At 37.7% G+C, this 22,344-nt stretch overlaps 1 protein-coding gene across 5 annotated transcripts in view; it reads left to right on the forward strand.

Moving 5' to 3' along the window:
• dtnba (dystrobrevin, beta a) overlaps positions 1-21,813 on the forward strand; it is a 33,723-nt gene extending 11,910 nt beyond the window's left edge. For 3 of the 5 annotated variants that reach the window (XM_041975736.1, XM_041975737.1, XM_041975738.1), the window contains exons 3-22: positions 884-963; positions 1,217-1,297; positions 1,510-1,723; positions 1,828-1,913; positions 3,856-4,010; positions 5,075-5,174; positions 5,888-6,054; positions 7,107-7,231; positions 8,713-8,784; positions 9,790-9,867; positions 10,385-10,472; positions 10,629-10,708; positions 11,876-11,989; positions 14,125-14,221; positions 14,448-14,468; positions 14,642-14,795; positions 15,306-15,395; positions 15,627-15,674; positions 17,712-17,742; positions 19,494-21,813. In XM_041975736.1, coding sequence (XP_041831670.1) covers positions 885-963; positions 1,217-1,297; positions 1,510-1,723; positions 1,828-1,913; positions 3,856-4,010; positions 5,075-5,174; positions 5,888-6,054; positions 7,107-7,231; positions 8,713-8,784; positions 9,790-9,867; positions 10,385-10,472; positions 10,629-10,708; positions 11,876-11,989; positions 14,125-14,221; positions 14,448-14,468; positions 14,642-14,795; positions 15,306-15,395; positions 15,627-15,674; positions 17,712-17,719 — 1,857 coding nt within the window. In that variant the 5' untranslated portion in view covers position 884 and the 3' untranslated portion in view covers positions 17,720-17,742; positions 19,494-21,813. The remainder of the gene's footprint in view (positions 1-883; positions 964-1,216; positions 1,298-1,509; positions 1,724-1,827; positions 1,914-3,855; positions 4,011-5,074; positions 5,175-5,887; positions 6,055-7,106; positions 7,232-8,712; positions 8,785-9,789; positions 9,868-10,384; positions 10,473-10,628; positions 10,709-11,875; positions 11,990-14,124; positions 14,222-14,447; positions 14,469-14,641; positions 14,796-15,305; positions 15,396-15,626; positions 15,675-17,711; positions 17,743-19,493) is intronic. The other 2 variants (XM_041975739.1, XM_041975740.1) reach the window with 2 other exon arrangements.
• The last annotated feature ends 531 nt before the right edge of the window (positions 21,814-22,344 follow it).

Genomic DNA, 22,344 nt, shown 5'->3' on the forward strand with positions numbered 1-22,344 from the left:
GTATTAAGAGACAAAGTGAGGCGTATTAAATTTATTTATTGTTGTTAATTTGATTACATTAATAATAAAGCAGCAACTGTTCATACTGACTGAACCCAATCCTGTAAAGAATTAAGATTTGGTGACGCTAAGGAACATGTTGGCTTGGAAAATGTTTAACTTAAAGTATTTCGAATATGCTGCTAAAGTTTGGGATTTTATTGTATTTTATTTTACGTTTTGACTTAATTTTTTTTTTTTTATTGAACATTGGACACATGAATTACATATTTATGAAACTTTTCTGATTTTTCTTTATTAAAATACTAAACATTTATATTTACTAGATAGATTAAAAATATTAAATTATCCTATATTTATTTTTTCTTATTATTTTCTAATTTTTTTTTCTTACCATTTTTTTTCTGCAGGCTAAAACATAAACATAGTTTGCACACATGGGACAATGAAAGTCAATGACAGGCTGATGAAACAGGGGTTTTTGAGCTTGCTCTGGTACAGTAGTGTAAGTAGTTGCATCTTTGCAAATAAATCTCATAAAAATGTAAAATAACAGCCAGGGGGGTGAATCAAGTATTGCAGTACATGAGAGTACAAAGGCTGGATTATCCCCTCTCAGAGCTGCTTCTCAAGACATGTTGTCCAAGCACATTAGAAATCAAAATTAATGGTCATTACAAGTGCACACACTAGAAGGCAAGGAGAGTGGAAAGCTTAGTTTTTAAATTGAGACACTGATGAAGTTTCACTTAACTGTACTCAGAAAAATAACACAAATAGAGTATCAAAGAAAAACAAGCCTCACATCATGTTTTGAGGATCTTTTTGCAGCTTTAATTGTTTTGTTTTTTTCTTTTTTTTTCTGCTGTGCTGTTTCGTGCAGGATGGTGATGGAGGAGGGGGGCCAGGGAAACAGAGGGCGGGGGCCGAGAGCAGAGGGGAGGCAGATCTTTGTTGAACTTGGTGAGTAACCTTGACTCTCAGTAGATTAGGGCTATTGTGTCCTGGTCAAACATGTTGCTAACTTTGCAAGCGCTGTTTTCTAGAATTAAAAGGAACTTTAGTGTCTGTTGTTGGGATAACAAAGATACACAACCCCTCTGATGGAAACAAGTTGACTGTGTGGTAGAGAGCTATGATTGGAGGATAGTTTGCCTTTACTTCTGCTGCATGTTAATGAACAAGCAGAGTTTCTAAATGTCTTTTTCTTTAACAGGGGAGCAGAACTTGGATGCTATTTGTCTTTCTACATATCGAACTGCCTGCAAGCTCAGATTCATACAGAAGAGATGCAACTGTGAGTCGTTGAAGATCTATTAAAATTTTTCCGTCATCCATCAAGATAATCTTTGTCTCTGTGCTTATGTTCCTGTATTATGCAAAAATTGGAAAAATGGTGGCATTGTCTTTATAATGTGGATGAAGAAACAAACTAATTTAAACCTAAAACACGTTTCCAAAGAAGGAATTTCTTCATGATTTCACCAACTTTATTTATGTCCTTTGCAGTGCATCTCATTGACATATACAATGTGATCGAAGCGGTGCGGGATGCCGGTCTAAATGCAGTAGAGCTAAACGCCGGCATCTCTGTAACCAGACTGGAAAACCTGGTGTCCTCCCTGTTCAACCAGCTCAGCAAACGCCTGCCCACCACACACACCATCAACCCACAAGAGAGCTCCGTCCTCCTGGTCGATTTCATACTGGCTGCCGTCGACTGGTACATGCAAAAAAAAAGGATCATGGAGCTGGAATCCTGTTTTTGCTTTTTTCTTTAGAAGAAGTTAGTCGACATAATCTTGTTAAAACGTTTGTGTGTTGCAGTGAGCCAGAAAGCCGTCTGACCGTTCTGTCTGTGAAGGCGATGCTGGCCACACTGTGTGGAGGGAAACTGGTGGATAAACTTCGATGTGAGTACCAGTGAAAATCATTATTGACTCGGAATCAGTTACAGATGACCTGTTTTAGGTTCTGCTCAAATACTTGAATCATCCCACAGAAAGTATACGTGTAAACACAGAGGTGGATGTTGTGATTTTGGTTGCAAAATAATTTTTTGTTACATAAAAAACAAAGTTAATTAATAAGTAAATAACATAGGACAGAAATAAAAGTCTGGATTATGATGAATGGTGATAATATTCTTTTGTTTGCAAAGTGTACAGATGATTCGAATTAGTAAGTAAGTAAGTAAGGTTTATTTATATAGCACCTTTCACAGAAACTGGTCACAAAGTGCTTCACAGAGCAGATAAAATTCACTGTAAAATAAATACTGAAATATAAAAAAAAGTATTCATAAAAGCCCAGATCTAACTAAAAGCTTGTTGGAATAAAAATGCCTTCAGCTGCTTTTTAAAAACATCCACAGAGTTCAAGTTATTTAAGATAGCAGTAGATCATTCTACAGTCTGGGAGCTCACGCTTGGAGGGATTGGTGTCTTTGAGTCCTAAAGTGAGTGCGAGGGACCATTAAAAGGTTCTGATTAGTTCCCTATACATTATCTTTAAAATAGCTCTGTAAAATATGGCAAAAAATTAATATAGCAGTCATGTTTTCACTCAAAGAAGTGAATGTAAATGCCGGCTGAAATGATTAAATGACTATCCAGACTATCTAGACAAGGAGTAAATTGCTCTGTTATGTTGCCCATGTGTCCATAAAGTTATTTTCTCTGGCTAATAAACCCCAGTGGGGAGTCCAAACGTGCTCCCATGTTAACCACAGTTCACAAAAACCTTTAACCCATATAACAACTGTTAGCTGCAGCATGAAACATCCAATAAATTTTAAATTTAAACCAGCAACACACTGTTATTTCTATGCAGACTGTATGATGATCATACTAGCTGAATTATAGTAGGCTATAACAGCAAAGAGCAACACAGATTCCATTCACCACATTAGCATAAGTAGGTTTCATGAGCTGACAGACTAGAAAATGACTGCTCTGTTTACTAAGGTGTGTGTTAATACAGTAGGGGGTTTGTTGCTCACCAACAACCTGAAATTTTACACCCTTATTTGTCTTTCTTGGTGCTGTCATGCTTTGAGCTGAAAGACATATGATACAGATAAGGCTCCCTCTGCCAATACTCAACCAGCTTTACTTCTTTGTTTGAATTCCACACTTTTCATTTTCAACCACCATGATCAGGCTTGTTTTGGTTTTTATACACAAGAGCAGCAGTATTGCGTTGATCAATGTGTCAATCAGTGATACATTCTTATTGATTTGTTTGTAGAAGCACACACTTCAGCATGGTGATCCTAACATGCAGAAATTCACCTCTGCTTGTTTTTGTTGTCTCCACAAATAGGTGGTGTCCTGCAAAAAAATTGATTTTTTTCAATACTTTTTTTGTTAGGACCTATGTAAACTTTCTCTTTCTTGGTAAAATTGAAATATGAAGGTTTTTTTTTGTCTTTTTTTTTTGTCAAAATAGCAGCATATTGCTTCCCTTTTAGAACTGAATTAAAGCTCATCACTTTGTTAGCATTTCAGAGGTCCAGCTTCTATCTGAGCTCTTTACATTCAGTCATGTTAACTTGACATGTTTGAACTTAAATCCATTTTAACTGTATGTTGAGACGTACATGTGCCACCTTGTGGAAAATACATGTCAGCGCTGCTGTTCTTGCTGATTTGCTTCCACATATCACTGTTACTATGTCAGTTGTGTTGATAAAAATTTATGTCACGATAGACACTCACCTTCCTTCAGGGGAGAAAAGTGGGTTCTAAGAACATAACCTGGTGGTAATATTTGGAAAATGTAGGATTGCATCTTTTTCAGTGATTGGTTGTGAGAAAGTGCCAAGTTTTTCTTACTGTATCTGTGTATTTGCAGATGTGTTTTCTCAGGTATCTGACTCCAATGGTGTGTTGGTACTGTCCAAGTTTGACAATTTTCTGAAGGAGGTTCTCAAGCTGCCCACTGCTGTACATGAAGGACCATCCTTTGGCTACACACACACCATAGCACGCTCCTGTTTCCCACAACAGGTACTCACATATTATTTATCTAAATTTAACTACTCAGAGTTATGCGCTGAATCATAGTAAAATAAACCTGAAGGAAAAGTGAGGGAATTTGTGTTTGGCCGATTATTTTTACCCTTTAATAATACCAATTGGCGTTTTAGTATACATTGTTGGAAAGCCAGATTAGTCCCGTTTACAACCAGGTATAACTTGTAAAGATTGTGTTTCTCTTAAATAAGAAACACAGCTAAATGTGTGGGTAGTGACCCCTCCAAATATGGGCCAAAATCCCTTTGCAATATTCTCCCGTTGGCATTCACTCTTGTTTCGAGTTGCTTAGTGGATTTAATGATTGCACTTTACAACAGCAATAAGGAATAAAATAACACATTTTTTACTCTTCACCAGCCTGATCACATTTTTCTGTGGGATGGCATCCCATTCCTCAACCAGGAGTTGTTGACGTTTAACCAGAGTGGTTGTGTTGGTCACTGGCACGTACAGCACAACCAAGCTGATCCCACACGTGTCCAGCAGGGTTGAGGTTTGGACTCACAGCAAGTTATTCCATCCTCCCCACTCCCAAATTCTAGAGGTACTCTGTGATGATCCTGGCTCTGTGGGCAAAGATCCTGGAGAATATGGGAGATATGGGATCACCACTGTCTCCAGAATCTCTTTTTTCAATATGTCTGTCTCTGTCCATCATTTAAGTGCCAATCAGCTGTCAATCATACATCTGTGACTGGTACACACTGGGCAGTACTTGAATCTCAAAACAAGAATGAACACCATGAGAAGAATATAGCATTTCAAGGGACTTACATATCTTTTGGGGCTCAACCCAGACATTAAGCTCCATAAATGTTCGATCCTTAAAATTTGCACCTTGTTGTAAATAAGACTAATCAAGCTTTTCAACAATGTATGATACACCACAAGTTATTATTAAAGGGGCAAAATAAATGACCAAACAAAAATTCTCTTCATTTTTCTGCTAAGCTTCTCTGACTTGGTCGTAGCATGTTGTCCTAGCTCTATATTTCTGAACAGTTTTGTCTGTTTTAAACATTTTTATCATGTAGAAGAGGGTGATGCTGAACATGTTCCTGGACATCATAGCTGATACTCCTCAGTGTCTTGTCTGGCTGCCTCTCATGCACCGCCTGGCCAATGTGGAGCATGGTATACACACACACACACACACACACACACACAATATCACACACTCAGTGCACATACACTGCAAAGATTTTTTTCAATTTAACTTCTTTTTCTTATATTTGTTGTTATTTTTTAAGGCCATATTTCCCATAACTCTTATAAACCTCCCTGCCACCCTGAGCAGGATAAAGTGGGTATAGAAAATAGATGAATTTATAGAAAGCAATTGCTGTTTTGTTGTTAATTAATGTGGTTTATTATTTAAGTAAAAATGAATTATTGAGACATATTTTGAGCCGACATAATTTTCCCTACAACCGTACAAGGAAGCCCCAAAAGAAAATTACCACGCAAAAAAAAAACAAACTTACTTTTGAATGTTAAAAATATTGCCAAATAGAAACCAATAAAATAATAAAAGTTCTGTTCTGTAAAAAGCTTCTTTAATTTTTAAGATTCTTACCTCATGAATGATCACTTTATATCCCTTGTCAGCCAGTTATGATTCCAAACATAAAATGACTTCAGAGGATGAAATCATGTGGGGAATGTTGCAATTTCCATTTTTCTTCCCTCTGTGACGAGCGGCTGTAGCATATCTAACAATCTCTGGCTTTATTGGGAAATATTACTTTTCTTTCATCATGTAACTGAAACAAGCAGCTTCAACCTCGTGTGATACTAAAGACTCTGGATCATATAAAACTTGATACAAAACACTGTCTTTTTCTCAGTCTATCACCCTGTGTCATGCTCCTACTGCCGTGGCAACGGGATGACTGGCTTCCGCTATCGCTGCCTCCGCTGCCGTGGTTACCAGCTCTGCCAGAACTGCTTCTGGCGTGGTAATGCCAGCGGCTCTCATAGCAACCAGCACCAGATGAAGGAGCACTCATCCTGGGTGAGTCACTGTGTGGTTACTCATTTGTCACACCAGGGGGCACTCACTGTGTTTTATTGTGTGACCTTGATGTTTGAACTCTTATGAACTTTGAAAGCAAAAGAGGTGACATTTTGTTTGGTTCCCACTTCTTCATAGAGCTGTTTGAGGGTTTATCGGTTTCTGTGCTCAGGGTAAAATTATAAACTTTCTTTTTGTTTTGGTTTTTTTTTTCTATTAAACACACAACAGATCATCACTATGTATGAAATTATTACTAATATCGTTCATAATTTATCTAGCCAATAAATATTTTTACAAAATACTGCTTTTTTTTCACCTAATTTTGATGTATTTATCTCTAAAATTCTGACTACTCTCCAAAGCTGTGATGAAGCTACATTAGCCTGAAGGGGTAAATGTGTTTGCTGAAGAAATAATTAATTATTAGATGGGGATGAAATTGTTGAATTATTCATTGATAACTCTTACTTGTCCTATAAACGTTTCAGTTTATGGGATAAACCTCTCGTGAGTGGAGCTCCTTCCTGCCCATTTGCATCCTCTTATCAAAAGAAACTTTTGCTATTAATCCTCTCCACATTTTACATATAATTTCCAGCCTGATTGTGTTTTTTGCTTCATTTTATTCTCAATGTAAGTGCTTTTTCAGTATTAAAGAGCACTGTAACGCAAAGCAAGATAATCACATTTAGCTGTCCTGTCTTTTTTGATGAGGCGTGCTTCATACAATACACATGTATGTTACATACAGTTAGAAACTCAAGTTTGAGACATCGGAAACTAATAAATACAAATTTATTTCAAATGTTAATTACTTAATAGTTTATTCAGAAAGAATAAAAGTGATGAAAACAGAGACCAAAACAGAACTGATCAGTATGTTTTATAAACATGTTGCTTGAGAATTTAAAAGAATTTCAAATTATTAAGGGTGAGACAGAAATAAATGCACACAGGCAGGGTTTGTTTAAACTGGAAATCATTGTTTCAGGAAGTGCTTTACAACTGTGAATAAACGCACTTTGATTTGCATATTTTTGTAATTGTAGAAGTCGTCAGCATCAAAGCTCGGCCGAGCCCTGAGCAGGACTCTGGGCTGTGTGTCATCGAGAGAGGCTCCCCACCCAATTTACCCTGAAGAGCCTGAGAGGACCCTTAACCTCGCCGACATAGTGTACGATCTCACAATAAACACACACATTTTTGGAACAGATGACAAATAATTAAAATCAGGATTAAAATAAATTTCCTATTGCAATTTAAATTTTAAGTACCTTTAACCTGATTAATACTCTGAATAATATACTACCATTCAGAGTATGCAGTAATCATGGTAAAGTCTGTGGATATTTAGACTTAGATCTTAATCTCAATAGTTTTCATTGCATCTTGCTTTAATAATAATAATAACATTGGATTAGTTTTAGTGTATTTTATTTTAAATGACTTTGGACGTGTTTTATAAGAGCATCATCTCCTATTTGGGTTCTGTTGGATTGTTTCTTTCATGGGAAAGATCAGGTAATAACAGCTCTAGCAGATTTCACTGCAGGACAGAAAGGTTGGAGTAAAAACAAGACGCCAAACATGGACATTACTAATATTTCATTCTGAATTTGACATATTTTCTCATTAAGTTTAAGCTCCGTTGCTGGAATATTGCTGTGCACGCACATCTAGTGATTTATATCAGCTTTTTTTTTTTTTTTGCTTAACAGTGTGGTGCAACTGATTAATGAAAACCAATACACACATTTGTGTTAAACTTCAAAAAATGTTGAAGGTCTCAAAGAAAATATTAACCTTGTATTAATCATTCTCAGTGTAAATGATGTTTGGATTAAATAGTTTTGTCATCTTTTACAATCATTATATACTTTGTGTTTTTCACAATTTATTTATCTGGGATCATGATGTGGATACTGTATGTGACTGCAGTTGCTGTCACCTTGTGCCTTCTAAAGTCATTAAAGCAGTGGAAGGACACACAATATTTAGGCTGCCTAACATTAGATTGCACAAGAAAATGCTCTAGCTGTCCTGTTAATGTTTAACTGTGATAAATTCTGCTTCCCCTTGACTCCCAAGTAGCAGGCTATGAATCCAGAGAATGTAATTACTGGTGCATTTAAATTCAGATGCCATGAATAACATGACAGTCCCACCTCTGTAGCGTAATGCTTTGGTTGCTCCACCCCGTTGTGGTGGATTTGTAGTGTTTGATTGTCCAAACTGCAGCAGACTGGGTCATTGCAGACCTGCAGGCATTAACCTTACATTCAGGCCAGAACTCTACACAGAAGTGAGTATGCTTACAGCAATCCTGTGTCACATTTAATTATCCTACTAGCCAACATTTTTAAGAATTTCTCTCTTGTTGGTTTTCCCTTTTGATCTACATTTTTTCTCCTTGTCTCTTTTACTTCTTTCTGCCTCTGTCGATCTTTGGCCTGTCTGTGTTTGCTCAGACCCTTTCGAGTCACTGTTGCATGAATGCACTGAAAGCACGTGACAGCGTGCGGGTATGTGAGTGAAAGAAGGTGTGTTTTCTTATAGGCAGGCCTTTGTGTTTTACTGATTAAATGTTGTTTTTCTTGCTTTGTGTTAACACTGCTGATAATAAGGTTCCAATACATGATGTGTTTGTGCATGCAGCCCCTGCAGACCATTTGGGAACACCAGCGAGGCCATGTTGCTGTCTTCATCAGTGCCCGAGTCCTCCAAGAGGTAAAAGCTTTCATCAAAGGTGGAGGAATATAAGCTCAGCGTTGTATATTTTGTGTTTCATTTTGATTTTGGGGCATTAAACCACATAAATCAATGTAAATGTTTTTACAAAAGTCTAAATCGTTCCTTTATTCTAAGCTTAATCTACACTGACTTGACAGCAACTGCTTATTTAGTTCTCCTGATTTGTTATTTTAATATTTATCTTAACAAATAAATTTCGTAAACAAAAATATTTGCATTTATATTAGTTGTGAAGTTTTTTCTAATGGCTGATTTTCTGAGTTTGTGCCATTATAGATTGAATATTGTCTCATACAATGATGATTTATTGGGTTATGACCACTTTTATCTGTTTCCATACACGGAGCAGTAAAAAGTAATACAGTTTTTTGTCTTGCAATGTTTTTTTTTCACCCTTTCTTACATTTTGTTGACCAACCAGTTAAACACAGGCTAATAAATAATGAAAATTAGCCGTATTTGTAACAGTAATTTAAAGAGGCCCTATAAAGTAGCAACAGAGATATGTTAAAGAGTTGCATGAACTTTTTGAAAACATAAGAGTTTTTCCTTTATATACTGTACATCTATATTTGAGGCTGACAAATGCATCCTGGGAGGCAAATATTGAGAAAATTGCCTTTTTCCCTGACGTACTTTTATTTTGTTGTATTAGAAATAGACAATTTGATTATAATGTTAAATGCCATGACATGCAAACTTGAAAAAATATAAAAAGAATATATGAAAATGTCTGGACCGTGTTTAAATGTAAAATAAATCATGACATGCAAACAGAAAAAGGAGTCTGCAGTGACACAACAGAAATGATTGGACTGGATTTCATCAGCCATCATGAAGTAAAGCTGTTTGCAACAAATTTGAGAAAGAGGGTCGAGGCATATATGCATCATTATTAGCTTGTGGGATGCTGGCTTATTACAGTTTTTTTTTTTTTTTTTTTTTTTATGTGTGTGTGTGTCTTTTTTTTTGGCTGCTTAGTTTGGCAGCAGCTCAGCGAATGAACGAGGAGCACGCTCTGATTGCAGCGTATGTGAATCGCCTGCAGAGCAGCCCACGGTGAGAGGAGCAAGAACACAGCAAGGGGGGTTACATAAGAGGATGAGGATGTAAGGAGGGGAGAAAGGTGCAGTACAGTCGAACCTGCTGACTAAATCCAAAGCAAGGCATCACCTACTCTAAATAGCCAGTCATTTGGAACAGAGTTTTTCCAATAATAGTTATAATTATTATTTCTTGTTGTCTAAACTATGAAAAAGGTTGATATTATAACATTCATATATCTGCTAATAAACTGTCAATCTCAATGAGTTGCAACTGAGTAGCCAGATGTACCTTTTTTGAGTCAGCTGGTTGAAGTGATTACATCTTGGTGGCCACAATCAAAGGAGAAAAGCCTACTTAGTTAATGATGTTAATAAACCAGACATGAGAAGTAGATTCAGTGGAAGATTTGGTGAAGTGTGCTCTTTTAAAACTGCTGAATTTTCTTTTCAAATGAGATTGGTGCTAAATGTTAGCCTTTGGGTGTGTAGGTGAGCATTTGTGTACGCTGCTTATTTTCTCTTCGTTTCAGTGCTGTGGACAGTCCCAGCAGGCAGGATGAGGAGCACAAGCTGATCGCTCGCTACACCTCCCGACTGGCAGAGACCGAGGGCGCAGGAGTGAGTCAAAAACATCTCTTTGACACTGTTTACTGCAGTTATTTAAAATCTTCTGTGTTTCACAGGCACAGAGATGATAAAGATTTAGTGAGCAGTAAAAACTTTGTTTTGAAAAGGGAAAATAACCAGCTTTACTAACTTGTGTGTGTGTTTAAGATGATCCCAACACGGAGCATCAACTTTGATGCAAACAAACAGAAGAGGGAACTAATTGCTCAGCTGGAGTGCAAAAACAGGTACAAACACATGCAAATGCATGGGGATTCCACATCAAAATTTACATTAACATAAAGTTAAAAATAACAGATTCCCTGTTATTTATTCTTTTTGTAAATTCTGCTTCAGATTATTAAGTTTGGCCTCCGTACATTGTCAGCTCTTATTAACACTGTTTCAAGTAGGCCGATGCCTCTAAACACTTCTTGTTACTATCAACTGAGAGTCTTTCAGTTTGTGTTTAAGGGTTTTTTTTCCAGTTCTTCCTCTAAAGGCTTCTGGTTTTTCATTGTTGTGGTTAGATCAGGAAGCTCTTGTACCTCTTGAGGTTGTCTGTAATATATTTTGAGGAGTGTTTGGGATAATTCTGTTCAGGATTGTGTTGTGGAAGCCGTCCCTTTTCCATTGTTTGTTGATTTAGGGACTTAGTCTACTGTTGTGTGACTGAATTCATTCTTCTTTATACCGATAAAATCATAACTTTAGCCTATAATGGAGGTCAGGTCCAAAGCATATTTAATCAACAACTTTGCTTAACAACAAGAGAGGTTCTGTTTTAATTAAATTGATCACTCACTTACTATAAACAAACCTTTTTTAAACTAATTGGTTTTGTCTCAATGTTCATTTACAAACTTGTGTTGAAAATGCAGAAAAGTTTTTCTTTTGTTTGTTTTTTTTTTCTTCCTGATATTTAATTCATCAGATATATTTTTGCAGGTGTGACTGCAATTTAGAAACATGCATTACCACTCCAGAAATCTTCCTGAACACCATTTTTATCACCTTCACTGCTCCAATTTACAACCATTTATTTAAATTATAAACTGCTGAAATGTCTTAAAACCATTAGCTTTTTTTTTCAAATGATCTGCCGGCCCCCTGAAATCATTAAAAACTTTTCACTTTAAACTGATTTCAAGAAGTGTGGTAATGCTCTGGTGTTAATTGTTGCCTTGTTGTCTCTTCTTGGAAAGGAAGGCAAAACACGTCTTGTTCATTTCTGTTCACTTCCTGTGCTGAACGTCAGCAGTGAGGGTGTAAACATTGTCTTCTAATACTTTAGTCAAACATGCATTATTTCAAAAATGAAAGAACCTGCAGAGACGAGTGTTCTTTCCACATCTTTTCAGGCTATTTGTAACACTTCCCAGCGTTTGCTGACCAGTGTGTTTTTCATTTCCTAGAGAGATCTTGGCAGAGATCAAACGTCTTCGTGCGGAGCATGACGCAGCATGCCAGCACAGCCCAGAGAAGGGCAGCACCAACCCAACTCTGCTGGCCGAGCTTCGCCTCCTCAGGTAAGGACACAGCAAAAAGCTAGCAAAAAAAACTGCCGTAACTATAACAGTTTTACTTTATTTTGACGTTTTGTGAGCCATAAAGAGGTTCCAAAAGCAAAATCTTTAGCTAATGCATTTTATTTTTCTGCATTGTGCCTACATTATGTATTGCAAGCTGGGATCGGCAGGAACTTTGCTGTGTTGTTTTTTTTTTCCAACCACAAAGGGAGAGTTCTTTATGGCAGATGGCAGGGACAGATGGTGGATTTAACCGAAAAAGCCTAAACAGAAACATAGCAGGTTTATGCTGTCCAATAAAAGCAAAACAAACAAACAAAAAAAACATCACAGTGGGTCAGGTGGATGTCTGCTTCAACACAACCACTGGGGGGTGTCCAAATCAAGTTATCAAATTCAACACATAGTAGCTTTAAATTGTGCAAAACAGACTTTCCTGTAAGGCCTAACCATTAAACCCTCACTTGACTGTGATGTTGAGTGGAGGTCACTGTATTAAAAAGAAGAACAAGACACATCTGAGGCCTGAAAGGAGCTTTTTGCCATAAACAAAACAAATCATATTAGGACATCTAAACAGAAATAATTTTGCAAACATACAATAAATAACTCCATGTTTGAGCAGGAGGATGCTGGTTCTAACATCTGAAATCTTATGGCATTTAGCTTCGACATAGCTCATTTTTCTTTACAGAAACATATTAACAGGCTGCAAAATCTCACACAGAAACCCTGAAACCAACGGCAAAGCTTGCAGACAAAAAGAGACATGATTGATTTTTCTTTTCTGTATCTGTAAGACAGCTGGCAGCTCACTGTCCATCCTGCTCTGTATGGCTGATGTCTGCAGTCCACTCAGTAATGATACACTAGCCTAATTATCTCGGCGAGTTGTGATAATCAGAAGCTGTGATGAAGCACAGCCTGCAGGATCCAGTGTAATGCCATCCCTTCTTGTTGCTGTAGTGGCAACATTTACTGGAAAAAACTCCACTTCTGTGTATATCGTAGCCTTCAGATCATTGAGGATAAACATGCAACTTGTGGCAATGAATCACATCTCAGCAGCAAATACTGTAACTGTTTACCCTGCATTTGAAAGAATTATAGATACGGCCAGAAATATTACTGTCTAATGTGACCTCTCATAAGTCATGGGAAACTGATAGTAGAAAGCCTCTCATAATAATTCTCACAACATTGATAAAGTGGTTAGTTTTGGCCATCCTCCTGCTGCATCACTGTTCTATGACTGAATGAACATGAAACTCTTTTAACTGTGTGAGTCAGAGGCTTGTTTTAATTGTTTATGTACACATTTATCTTATTACCATGCGAAGAGAAGCCAGGAAGGAAAGACAAGAGCTGCACTCCTGCTTTAATCTCCCATCCAGACCACATACTGTTTGAGGAAAAAGCTACAGTAAACACCTTTCTCTGTTTATATGCATATGAAGTATATTCTGACCTCTGAAATCTTTGTTCTCTTAAAGCAGACTGAGTATTTTATCAGTCCAGAGTGCTTATCCATTTGTGCAGTTTTCTGCTTATCCATCTTATCTGGTTTCAGTGTTCTGCCTGCTTCAGACCACTGCTCTTTTTCTCTAGCCATGCAGCCCAGAAGCAAATGCTCGCTCAAGAAATTTTTCAAGGATTTGGAGCTTAATGTTCCCCTGTCCTTTGATCTCCAGTAATCCATGCCTACATCCAATCACTTCAGGATTTCATTTTCCTCCAGCAAAGCTCTCACTCTGGCTTCTTATTAGTGTCATTCAAGGCTAATTGTGGGTTCAAGAACCTTTTGCAGTAACATCAGTCTCTCATTTTACATCTGCTTAATAAAATCAGGGTCTTATTCATCAGTTAACCTCATCGAAATGAAGTTGCCTCGACCAAGGATTACCATACAGATGTGGCTAAGTGTGAACTATGTATTAAATTGGCTCTGAAGATTCATGATGTGAAGAGTCTGAATCTAATCTCAGAGCTCTTGTTCTTTCTCATGGCTGATTTGATTGTTTGAAATTCTCTTTGCTATCTCGGTCTTTGTCTGGCGTCTGCCCTCAGTGACACTGTGTGCTTGGGTTATTTTATTCCTGTCACAGTAATGGAGTGTTGGTTTGTGTGTGTTGCAGACAGAGGAAAGATGAACTGGAGCAGAGGATGTCGTCTCTGCAAGAGAGCAGGAGGGAGCTGATGGTGCAGCTGGAGGGACTAATGAAGCTGCTCAAGGTGACACGAAATATCATTTTCGGCATGTTGTATTTTGTCACACACTAGGGGGCAAAGTTTGTCATCTTCCTATCTTCCTTCTTTTGTCTTTGCATTAACACTTTCCTCGCTGTGTTTTCCTCCTTTTATGATTTCACCTTTTCTAGCTTTGACTGCATCTGACCTCTTCTTTTCCATCCTTTTCCTTCCTATTTGTTTCCGGCTGCCCATGTTGTGGTCCTTTTAGGATGAAGAACAGCGACAGGCAGTAAGTTTATGCCCCCTTTGTTGGACACACTGGTATAAAAGTAGAATTCAGCCCCAAATAGACAATCTTCCAGTTTTCTGATTATAACTTTGGTAATTGGCTGCGAAATGACAGAATAACAAACATTGCAAGATTTCTGTTTATATAACAACCTTTATGAATTAATTTCATAGGCGCAGGCTGCTGGCTCTTCTCACGCTTCTCCTTCTCGACCGAGTCCGTCCACCACCCGCTCTGTAGGTGCCGTATCTCCTCATGCTCACATGTACCCTCCTCAAGACTCTCTGGCTGGTGTAGGGGGTGATGTGCAAGAGGCCTTTGCTCATGGTAGGACTTTGATTTTTGCCCAGACGCAAGATAAAAATTAATGACTTGTGTTTCTATGTGTTTCTCTTTTCCTTATACTTTAAATGAGAATGATTGAAAAAGCTTGCATTCCATCTCTATTTTAAAAAAGGTCTTGATGACTTCAGTCTCAGACTACTTCATTGTTCACCTTATTTTAGAAAAGGAAATTTGTCTTTGGCGCTGGAAAAAAGACAATCGTACCCAAAAAGAAAATAAAACAAGATAAAAAAGATCAGTAAAAACAGAATAACAGTCAATAAAAATCAGCGAAGCAGCACATCTCACTGAGTTAATTAGAGCTGTGAGGTAGAAATATAATAATAAACTTAAAAAATTAACTTAAAAAGTTCTTTATTAGCCTTTTTATATAGCCCTTTTTCTTGGTCATGAACACCTTTGTTAAGCACAAGAGTGTCAAAGAGGAATTTTCTCTTGTTGAAAAGCTTGTTATTCATCATTCTTAAGAATTATGATATTTATCTTTTACAGGCCCGAGAAGAAATCTGAGGAATGACCTTCTGGTAGCAGCTGACTCCATCACAAACACCGTCTCCTCACTGGTCAAAGAGCTCCACTCTGGTACCTAAACTCGCATAATTATATTCCCTTTGTATGTCACCGGTGTTCCCTGAGCATCTTTTATGTTTTGTTTAGTTGTTTTTTTACAGTTTAAAATGGTAAAAATGGAGGAAAAACAAATGACTGTTGTCTTTTAGTTTTCTGTCTAAACTTTCAAAGAACAAAAAAGTGTCATTTTAATGGTTTATTTTTCATCTGCTCACATGTAACGTTATTCTCCATTCTGAGCAGATGAAGGACGGGAGGATGAGGAGAGACTGCTGAATGGAAAGGACAGAGGTAAAACATTTTCTTCAGCTTAGTTATCATCCTATCTTCAAACAAACATTGCATGACAACCAACATGGGTTATACTCATGTTAGTTTAAACTAAATAAAAAAGATTACATTTACAAACTCATTTAAGAAGGTTATTAACGGTGGGAACAAATACTGAGGTTTTGGAACTAAATTCACATCCATTTTGTATCATGATATCAGCACAGAGCGATGATTGCTTATACCAGTGCTTCAGGTGAGTGTTTAAGGGCAACACATGAGAACTGGCTGTAGAAATAAAAGTCATACAGAAAGTTCATTGTGCATACACAGACATAACTGCAAGTTTCAACTTCTTTGTTTGACTTTTAATCAGCTTTTACTTAAAAATTTTTACCTAAGTAAATGCACAGCTGTACTTGAAGTAGAAGCTGCTCATTTTGCAGAGTTGTGGTTTTTAGTGCTCTGATATCCTGGAAAATTAGATATATAGTCTCATAAAGTATGATTAAAAAGCCAGCTTCACATTTGTTTTTGTTGGAAGTCTTTAAACGTAGCCATTATTAATAATGGGTGCCACAGCTGTAACTAATGAGGCACACAAATTACCTTTCATGTGCGTTTATTCTGCGATATTAAACTTACTCAGTTTCCTCCCTGATTTTCAGTGCGTAACTCGCAGCTTCTACTCAAACTCCACAAAAGTTATGTCAAAAAGTGCATCTCGATATGTCAGAGTGATTCAGCAGGCGGAGAGTGATTCAGCAGGCGGAGATTGTCTCTGTTGTCGTAGCAACGGCAGCCACCACCGGCAGTTGAGTGTTTAACTGGAATCACGCACACACCTCCCCAGATACAGTAACAAATAGTGATTCAGAGGAACGTGATGCGTTTATTAAACCATCTACAGTTTTTATTGGTTTATAATAGATGTCAGTGATTCAGTGCTGTCATTCAGTGTTTATTTAAAGATGTGCGCTTCAACCGGCCTTTTCTTTCATTCCCTCTCACGCACACACTCTATGCATCATATTGTAGGTGTGTCTACATATCGGGGGTCTGTGTGAAGCCCCTCCTTCACACACATTAGGACCATTTCTGTCACCATAGCCACACAGGTGCTCTGTATTTGTAACATGGCTGCCATTCTCCACTGAGCAGGCAGTAGCTGCACTGACACCCATCAAAATTTCTTCAAAAATTTATAGTATTATTAGTAAAATCACATTATTCCCAGCAGTGCTTTGCATAGCTCTAGTTTTAAAAAGCCACATAATTGAAAACACTTGTGTGAGTAAGAAAGGCTTTAATCTGCTATTACCTTGCATCTGATTTTACAAGCTGCTCATATGGTTACTGTGGAATATAAAGTTAATAAAAAGCTCACAACATAGTACAACATTTTCTTGTGATTGTTGTGGAAGCAGTAAAAGATCCCATTAAATATGAAAAGAGTCTAGTAACACAACCCTGTCTGGAGCAGAATGCCTATCATATAAAAAATACACTGTTCTACTTATATCTGACCCAAAGTATTTTGTGTTTTCTTTGGCATTTTGCACATGGTTAACTTTATAAAACATCATCTGTTTGCCAAAACTTTAAATGCATGTAACTTCTGCACCTTTGTGGCCCCGTCCACATGCTCCACTTCTTCTCAAGGTGCTCTCGTCTGCAGTGTAGTAAACTTCATTAACATGCTATCTCATTAGCTGAGCTTTATGGAGCCCCTCCTCTTTACGAGAGGACCGCCTGCAGAGGAAAAGTGGTGAAACTACTTCCTGGTCTGCTCACTTGAATCAGCATTAATGTTCATTAGAATACTAACCTGCACTCTTAATCCACTGAACTCCAGACTGACAGAATGCCAGGGTGCAACCCCACATTCAGCACAGTAAAGTCTTAGTTTGAACAAGAATGCTGTGTAGCACCTGCCTTTTTTATTTCTATGCTTAGAGCAGATCTGGTACTTATTACAGTTTCTGGGGGGAAAAAAAACAAAAAAACTTGCGCTTTGTTCTGGAATAATCACTAAAATAATCTTTTCTTTTCTATTAGCAGGTTAACAGCTGGCAGGACATCAAAAACAGTAAGTATTCCCAAGTGATCTATTTTTTTCTAAATTCATATAAAGTTTTGCAGAGCATCAAAATAACTCAAATTTATCATTTTTAAATGATCAAACACATTTTAACAGGATTTAACAACCTAATCTGCATACATGCTCGTATTTTTGTTAGAAAAGGCAGACTGTTGAGCAAAAAGTCTGCATTCATGCTTCCTGGATAAAAACTGAATGACTCAACATATTGTTTATTCATCTTTGTACTTGTTTGCACAGGCCTCCCAAACGGTGGGGCTTTGTGTCCCTCAGATCATCTTTGTGTTGCTTTATTTTAAGTTCTGTTCTGCAGCAAACAAAAACTAGCAGTGTAAGCAGGGAACAGAAACTACCTGGTTTATTCTGCAACCTTCTAAATTCAGCAACAAGCAGTTGAAGCTGTTTTTTCTTGATATTAAGGCTATTTTTTATGTTTTTTCTAATGCATTACAATTCACATGGTGTTTTTAATTGTGCTTACTGTTTTTCAGTTTTGTACTTAACTGTGCAAAAGTCTTGGGCCACCCCTCGTTACTTTATAGTTTGCTTCCAGACATTTTTATAATCTCTTATTGTGGTTTCGAACACCTTATTTGTGTTTGTTAAGCCATTTATCACTGACCTATGAATCATTCAAGCACAAAAAGCACACCTAATTGCATATCTCAGCATGATGCACAATGTGGTCTTAAAAACAAAATGATGAAAGTGGACAAGTGTCAGCTATGAAAAACTCTATGTACCGCATAGGAAGAGTTTTTTTTAGTTCAAAACCTGACACAGGGCCTGACAGATGCTTCTGAGCCTTTATTTGATCCACCTACTGTCCACTGAAGCCTCATCAGAAATGAGCTCTATGGTGCTCATCAAGAAGCCATTCGTAAGGAAGGGAAAAGGGAGAAAAGGCTAAAGTATGACAAATGGCACAAGAACTGGACTGAAAATCAGTTGCAGCATATCTGATGGAGTGATGAATCCTTCCCAGACGCTGGAATTTTGTCTCAGAGTATGCAGAGTGTGCTGACGAATAATGCTGATTATAACTAATATTGACTTTCAATTTTGTTAGAATTATACAAACTTTTGTTGCCTCAAATGCTGCAATTTAAAGATGCACCACGGAACCTTCCTACCTTAAAACTCCACGTTCCTGGCTCCTTTGATGGCACAGTAACATCTGTTATGCACATTTCTGGAGACATTGCTGCCCAACAGCGTCCCGAGGCCGAGAAGCTGCACTCCCCAACTTTTGCTCTCCGGGACGTCACGACGATACAGCTGAGTTTCACTTTACGTAGGATACAAACACACCGGCCATTTTATAAAGCAGATAGTGACTGAATTAGCAAATAAATGCAAGAAGACATTATTAAAAACGGAGAGAGCGAGAGTAAGAAATAAGTCAAGAATCAAGATAAGATTGTCTTTTAATAGCTGAAAAGATCTCAGATTACAGGTAGGGAAAAGGATGCAAGAAAAATGTAATCAGTCAAAACTTTCTATTGTTATCTAATCACTTAACTTAAATAACTGCTTTTATTCTATATGTTTCAGTAAATTGCTTTTTTTAAGAGGTGGCTCATGACTTTTGCTCTGCCTTATGAAAATGAAGCTACATCTTAGCCTAGCATAACACTGGGAACCAGAAAACACCAGTAACCAGTAAAACCCTCCAATCATCACTAAATCTGAGGCAGTTTTTGGTTATTTATCTGACTGAGTGATTCCTCTTTTCTCAGAGTGGTGATTCATCACGGCCAAAGACGACTGACCCTACCGGGACTGAAGTGTATCTTCTCATATTCGTTGTTAATCATTGGGGGATTAGAGCTCCTCTGCCAATCAACCAATCACGATGCTGGACACCAAATGACCGCTGCGTCCCTACTGATGTATAGCTGTGATTCTTTGTGTGTGTCTTGTCCCTGTGGTTTTTTTGTTGTGATGTGATCATGCCAAGCTAAGCGAGGAATTGGAAACCTACTGATATGTACTGTAGCATGTGTGTGTTCTCAGCATTGTTGAGGTGCAAGAGGGTCATGTAAGTGAGAAGATGTGTTTGTGAAGGATAAACATGCAGGAAAGTCTGAGGATCTGGATGGAGATCTTGTATGTTACCATGTAGAAGAGAAAGATCAGAGGAAAAACAAAAGAAAGTCAAAAGGTAAAAAGCATTTTCAAGTTTTGGCACTGTGTGCTTACTATTTATTGCTTGGATGTTTTTTTTTTTTTTTTTTGCCATGTACTCATTTGGTTTTGAGTGTTTTTGTGTATATGAGTATGGTATGTGGTCAGATCCTGCTGAGACGTTAAGCTTTACCGGGGTGTTCCCAAGCTGTCCCGTCTGGCTGAGGCGATACAGAGTGGAGACTTTGGGGTTTTTTGTCCTGATATCTGAAACCATAGTCTGCGTATACAGGTGGATGACACGTTGCCACTCCCTATAAAAGTGGAGCAAAAATAGTGCTGAAATGGGTGCTGCTTCTACAAATATATGAGCATGAAACCTAACCTGGTTCTGCTGGAGCTCGCTACCTGTCAGGACCTTTTTTTCTCCCCAGTATCACCGCTTACACAAAAGAAATAATTAGCTTTCTCTCTATGTCAAGCACCTTGAGATGTCTTTTTTCGCACCATATTTTTGCTGAACATCTAGGGAGCTGTCATGTCGTCCACTTTATAAAATCTATCTGAAACCAGGATGAAAAGAGAGCCGTGGGTGCTGGTATGGCAGCTCAAGTTGTTCTGACTTCTGTGTATCTCGGTACTGCAGTCAAAAAGGATATATCTGATTACTGTGATGTGTGTGTGTGTGTGGTGTTTGGTATCTACAGGGTCGGTTTTCCAAAAGAGGAGCAAAGTCTAAAATATTTACCTTGAACAGCTGAAGAATTAAGAGGTCACTTCACCTGAACAAATACTCTCCTGGACTTGATGCCTGGACTTGATGGGAGCTGTGGGTATACCTGGATACTGACATTCACCTCACACACCACGAAAAAATGAACATCTTTGTGTTTTTTTCTTTTTTTTTCTCTCTTTAAAAAAACGAACAAACAAAAGAAAAAGACAAACACCCATTTCAGACCTCGATCTGTTTATTATGACAGCTTAATTTGAGGATGTCACAAGGAAAAGAGACCATACAGGTAACTTTTTATCCAAGAAATAGCCCTAAAATATCAATTTAGTGTGAGTGTTTTCAGTTATTGGGTGAGGTGAGTTGCATGAACAGTTTTTTTTTTTTTTTTTTACCAAAGTATAAACACATCAGTCTCAGCAGCTGTTGCAGTGATTAAAAGGTTAAAATGCTAAACAAGGAGCAAAACAAAATTCTGCTATTATTAAATTTATCCAAAGTTACTTGGCATTAATCTTGAAATCTGTTTTTCTATATTTGATCTTTTTTAAAATAACTAAACCTCTCAAATCGACAACTTGACAGGAATCTAATCAACATCTTCAAGTGTCCAAAACCTGCACAGCCAAACCAGTTTCTCACTCTTTGCAGCTGTTCAAGCTTTCTGTAAATTGCAGGGAATCATGGGAGTTGAAGTTTTGTTTTTAACTACGCTCTGCAACCCCCAAAAAATCGACATGAAAATCCAGCATGACCCAAAGTTGTTTGTTCTTTCACGGTATTTATCAGAAAATGTGTTTTAACTCTTTTCTGCTTTTCAGGTCTTAGTTTAGAAGCTGCTTTGTCCTGTTTTATTTATGCATCGTTTACCTTCCGTTTTCAGCCACTGTGTTCCTGACTGGCTGCTTGCGACTTGGATTCTCACATTTCTGTTCTTTAGGGAATGACTGACTGTGTGAGTGATTTAATAAATGAATGAGCTCATGCGTGAGACAAAATCGAGTCTGACTTAACAGGCTTGTCCTGACATGAAACTGTAAACACCTCCAGCTCTGAACCTGCTGGAGCTGATGATGTGACTGAAACTGTGTGGATCTGTTTTATCTGCAATAAATATTTAACATCGAACTCTGAGTTTTATCTGTGGCTGTTGTTTTGGAATAAAGTCTGCACAGTAACATATAAACATGAGTTTGTGATGCATGACTGTTTCTTCCATGACTTCAGCTCTTTATTCCGTTCTGATGTGTTCATGTCTGCAGTTTGGTCAAACAAACCCATCCAGTGTAGGTCTCTGTGGAAGAATGTAACTAAAACACTTTATCTTCCGTTCTTGGAAAGGGATCCATTTGTAAAATTCCTGGACATCCCTCATCTGAAATACAGCTTTTCTAAATCATGTGAGATCGTTGCAGCTTCAGTGAAAGCTAACGGGGAAATTATTCAGTTTGATTTACATGAAAAAGCTCTGGGCCAGTAGTGAAGGGAGGCTAAATCTAAGAAATGTTAGTCTATTTTTGGTCACCATGACCTACTAGCCTAATAAAATTTTGGGAATTTCAGGACACCAAATCGTTACTTTTAATTTTATTGGTTTTTATAGTGGAAAGAATGAATTTGGGGAGGCAAGGGATTTTTTAAATAAGATATCATGGGATAGGGGGCTGCAAATATTGGCTTGGAGAGCATTCATAAGAGATGGGGGCTGCAACACTAAAAGCTTTGTGAGT

The sequence above is a fragment of the Melanotaenia boesemani genome, chromosome 22, assembly GCF_017639745.1.
Source record: "Melanotaenia boesemani isolate fMelBoe1 chromosome 22, fMelBoe1.pri, whole genome shotgun sequence".
Taxonomy (NCBI): domain Eukaryota; kingdom Metazoa; phylum Chordata; class Actinopteri; order Atheriniformes; family Melanotaeniidae; genus Melanotaenia; species Melanotaenia boesemani.